Source organism: Galeopterus variegatus, unplaced genomic scaffold (genome assembly GCF_000696425.1).
Source record: "Galeopterus variegatus unplaced genomic scaffold, G_variegatus-3.0.2 Scaffold4403, whole genome shotgun sequence".
Lineage (NCBI taxonomy): Eukaryota > Metazoa > Chordata > Mammalia > Dermoptera > Cynocephalidae > Galeopterus > Galeopterus variegatus.
Genome location: NW_007730514.1, coordinates 114,950 through 119,507, shown reverse-complemented (window position 1 = coordinate 119,507; position 4,558 = coordinate 114,950). Strand labels below are relative to the sequence as shown.

The following is a 4,558-nucleotide window of genomic DNA, read 5'->3' as shown; positions in this document are numbered from 1 at the left end:
TAATAAGTTTAAACAAAGGTATGTACCCATGAAATGATGACCACAATCAAGATAATACACATATTTATCACCTTCAAAAGTTTCTTTGTGTCCCTTCATTTTTTGTTTTGTTTTGTGGTAAGATACTTAAGATAAAATCTACCCTCTTAACAATTATTGACTATATGCATTGTACTGTACAGCAGATCTCTAGAGCTAATTCATCTTGTATAACTAAAACTTTATACCAATTGACCAACAGTGCCCCATTCCCCTTCCCTGGCCTTACTAACCCCGATTCTTTTTTTTTTTTTATTTTATTTTAACTTCTCAATACACATTGTAAAGCTCATTCATGACCCCTTACCTGTTCTCCTTCCCTCCTCCCTCACTCCTCTCCCCCCTATATCATATCTGTTTACTTGTCTTAAAAAGATCAAGAAATTGTTGTCTCCCCCCCTTTGTTTGTTTGTGTGTTTATTTATTTATTTATTTTTAGCTCCCACAAATAAGTGAGAACATGTGGTATTTCTCTTTCTGTGCCTGACTTGTTTCACCTCCTAACCACTATTCTATTCTCTGCTTTTATGAGTTTAACTATTTTAGGTAACTCATATAATTGGAAGCATGCAGTATTTGTCCTCCTGTGACTGGTTCATTTCACTTAGCATAATGCCCTCCAGGTTCATCCATACTGTTGCAAATGACAGAATTTTTTTTCTTTTTTAAGGCTAAGTAATGTTTCATTCTCTATATACATACACCACATTTTCTTTATTCATTCATCTGTCAATGGACATCCGAGTTGTTTTTATAACTTTGCTATTGTGAATAATGTACAATGAACATGGGAGTGCACATATCTATTTGAGATCCTGATTTCAATTTAGGTGTATGAAGATGCTCAACATCACTAATCATCAGGGAGATGCAGGTCAAAACCTCAATGAGATATCACCTCACAACAGTTAGAATGGCTACTACTGAAAAAATTATCATTAAAAGATAACAAGTGTTGACAAGGATGTGTAGAAATTGGAACCCTTGCACACTATTGGTGGGAATGTAAACTGGAACAGGCACTGTGGAAAACAGTATGAACGCTACTCAAAAAAATTAAAAATAGAACTATCAAATGATCCAGCAATCCCACTTGTGGGTATATAATCAAATAAAAAAATAAAATCAGGTAGTTGTTTTTATGAATCTCTTTTAATTTGTTTCTACTTTGTCTCTCATCTCTATCTCTACCCTCGGTCCCAGAGTCCTAGGGTAACAATTTTCTAGTACCAAAGAAGAGGGTGGGCAAAGGTGATAACTCTGAGCAACTGGGCAGCAGCTGAACACTGATGTCCCTAGGTACAGGGTATTGCTCAGAGGACAAATAAATTCTTTACTGAGGCCTGGATCCAACCTATTCTATTTCTCAGTGGACTCACCACACCTTTCTTTTCTTTGCCTCACTCTTTAAAACCTAGACCTACCTTACTACCAAAGCCAAACTCTACTTTTGTGACTGAGTTCCTCTTTGAAGGCTTCTCCAGCTTTGGATGGCAACACAGGCTTGTCTTCTTTGTTGTCTTTCTAACTTTATACTTGCTGACTCTCTCTGGAAACATGATTATTGTGACAATTATTCACCTGGACCGTCACCTCCATACTCCCATGTACTTCTTCCTGAGCATGCTGTCCCTCTCTGAGACCTGCTACACTGTGGCCATCATTCCTCGCATGCTCGCTGGCCTCCTGGATCCTCACCAGCCCATTGCCATCCAAGGCTGTGCCACCCAGCTCTTCTTCTATCTCACCTTTGGCATCAACAACTGCTTCTTGCTTACGGCCATGGGGTATGACCGCTATGTGGCCATCTGCAACCCCCTACGATATTCAGTCATCATGGGTAAGACAGCCTGTTTCCAGTTGGCATCTGGGTCACTGGGAATTGGCCTGGTCATGGCCATTGTCCAGGTGACATCTGTGTTTGGCCTGCCCTTCTGTGATGCCTTTGTCATCTCCCACTTCTTCTGTGACGTGAGGCCCCTGCTGAAGCTGGCCTGCACAGATACCACTGTTAATGAGATCATCAACTTTGTAGTCAGTGTCTGTGTCCTTGTCCTACCCATGGGCTTGATCTTCATCTCCTATGTCCTCATTATCTCCACCATCCTCAAGATTGCCTCTGCTGAAGGTAGGAAGAAGGCCTTTGCCACTTGTGCCTCCCACCTCACAGTGGTCATTATCCACTATGGCTGCGCCTCCATCATCTACCTCAAGCCTAAGTCTCAGAGTTCCCTGGGGCAGGACAGACTCATCTCAGTGACCTACACTGTCATCACTCCCCTGCTGAACCCTGTCGTGTACAGCCTAAGGAACAAGAAGGTCAGACATGCTCTGTGCAGAGCTGTAGGGCATAAGCCCCCCTCTCCTTAATGAGGAGAGGTTGTAAAGGTCTTTCCATTGAGTTTATAAATATGCATTAATTTTTAATGCTATTTCAATAATGCTTTTAAGTATGGGATCAAGAAGACTAGACTAAATTGAATTGGGTGCTAAAACTGGAAATTTCCTTTTAAGATAGTTGTGGTTCTCTGCGCCCTGCTCCAGAGCAGTTAGAAAATGACTTGGCATGCACTTAAGAATGTAGGGGAAATATTTACATGCCTGGGTCACTCATACCCAGGTGCCCTCATACATACATGCACAAAGCTACACACACCCTGAGCAGTTACACAACCCTAAAAGGACACAAAGTCCAGCAGGGTTCTAAAAAGCTAACAAGCAGACAGTTCGGAAACCACTTCAGAAATACATTTTTGTTGTTGTTAACAATGTCACAAAATAATTTATGCAATCTTTTAAACAGGTAAGTGAAGAGACACATGTACATTTCTGTAGACATTGAAGGCTTTCAGTCTGAGGAAGCTTCAAAAGGCTGGAGGCACAACTTCCATGTAGATGGAACTGCCCTAACTGACCTGGGAATAGGTGGTGCCAATGTGGGAAAGCAAAAAAGCATCAGCTATGGAGAACACAGAGGTGAATTGTCCATAGTCCTGAGATGCCCAGATGAAAAAACTCAGATTGAATGTTAGAATATGCTGAAAAATTCAACACTTTTCATACTTTCAATACACAGGAATAAAGAGGATAGAGGTTGGAAGGAGCCAAACAAAAGCATAGTTTCCTTTGGAAGATAGACCTAAACTTTCAGAAATAGTGTCATAAACATAAGTACTTTAACCTCAACTTCTGAAAATATTTATTAATGAACAGAAGGCTGAAACTTGACCAGAAAGTTTTACAATGAGCTCCTAAGGTTGCAGGGGTAAATTTTCAGAACTTTCTTCTTGAATACTTCCAACTTTAAACCTGAGTTACAAACAGCATTTCATGTCTGTGCATCACAGAAGGTGAAAGCAGCGTATGCTCTGGTGCAAGGAAGAATCCTCTTTCTCTCTCTCTCATCCTTCCACTCCACCATAGTCTTCTATACTGAGGAACAAGCATACAGTGAGTTTCAAACACAGTTCCTATAGTATACAGAATCCATCTGATCAAATGGGGTGACCCTGCTGGGGCAAGATATCAACTTATGAGAATGTCATGGGGTGTGTGGGTGCTGAGGATGGGACAAGTCAGTGGAAATGAAAAATCCTTTAAATCAAGTTAACTTGGGTTGCTTTGCAAAAAATACTGGCACATGAAGCCTGACTGGGGATAAAGGAAATCCTTGCACTAGTGTCCAGATTTCTAGAAATGATAGAGCCAGTTCATTTCTGTGAGTTTCATCAAAAAACAAAATCTGCTTAGTAGTTCTACTTAATCTAGGTAAAAGCTGCTGGGGAAAGGTCCGATGTCCAATGCCACACTGTCTTCTACCTGAAGTTGTATTTGGTGAGTGCTGTGGTGTCCCTCCAAGGTTGCACCCCTAAGTACCCTACCATGCATTCACTCAGCAGCTGGTAGTGCTTTGGGCTGTCAGCTCTCCATTGAGGTCCTCTTCAGAAATTGTCCTTGCTGAAGAGCTGCTTTCTTCATGGTTACCTCTCTTTCTAGGGGTATACTGCTTCCAATGATTTGTCTATGTCAGGATATTGCCTCACTTTGAGACACTTATGCGGGGATCTTCCAGCTCCAAAGCTTTCACCCTGTGAGGTGCCCTGAGGTTTTTGTTGTGACTGTATCCCGTTTCAACTTCTCTCTCTGCCTAGTTCTGCTTCCTTCACTCCTTCACAGGTATAGATGTTGAAAGCGCTCTCTAATAAACTTGCTGCGTTCAAACCTCTGTCTCAAAGTCTGTTTCTTGGGGATCCCCAAAATTTTAGGATCCTATTTTAGAAAAGTAATTGGCCTAAGTGGAGAACCGAAATTTTTAGCCTTGATATATTTTAGTAAGAGCAGATCAGTGGCTCTTATATTTTAACTTTAAAAAATAGTTTCATTTTATTTATTAAACTATATTTACTGTGACTCAATTTAGTTCCAGCAATATAGTATTATCTTCTTGGAAACTGATTAAAAAAATAAAAATCTGAATTTTTCTCAGAATCCACAAGAAGTCATTCTTTTGTCTTTGTCT

At 40.6% G+C, this 4,558-nt stretch overlaps 1 protein-coding gene across 1 annotated transcript in view; it reads left to right on the top strand.

Annotated features, from left to right (window-relative positions):
• LOC103603027 (olfactory receptor 10J3) overlaps positions 1-2,409 on the top strand; it is a 23,391-nt gene extending 20,982 nt beyond the window's left edge. The window contains exon 2 of the mRNA XM_008587495.1: positions 1,458-2,409. Within this exon, the coding sequence (XP_008585717.1) occupies positions 1,458-2,409 (952 nt within the window). The remainder of the gene's footprint in view (positions 1-1,457) is intronic.
• The last annotated feature ends 2,149 nt before the right edge of the window (positions 2,410-4,558 follow it).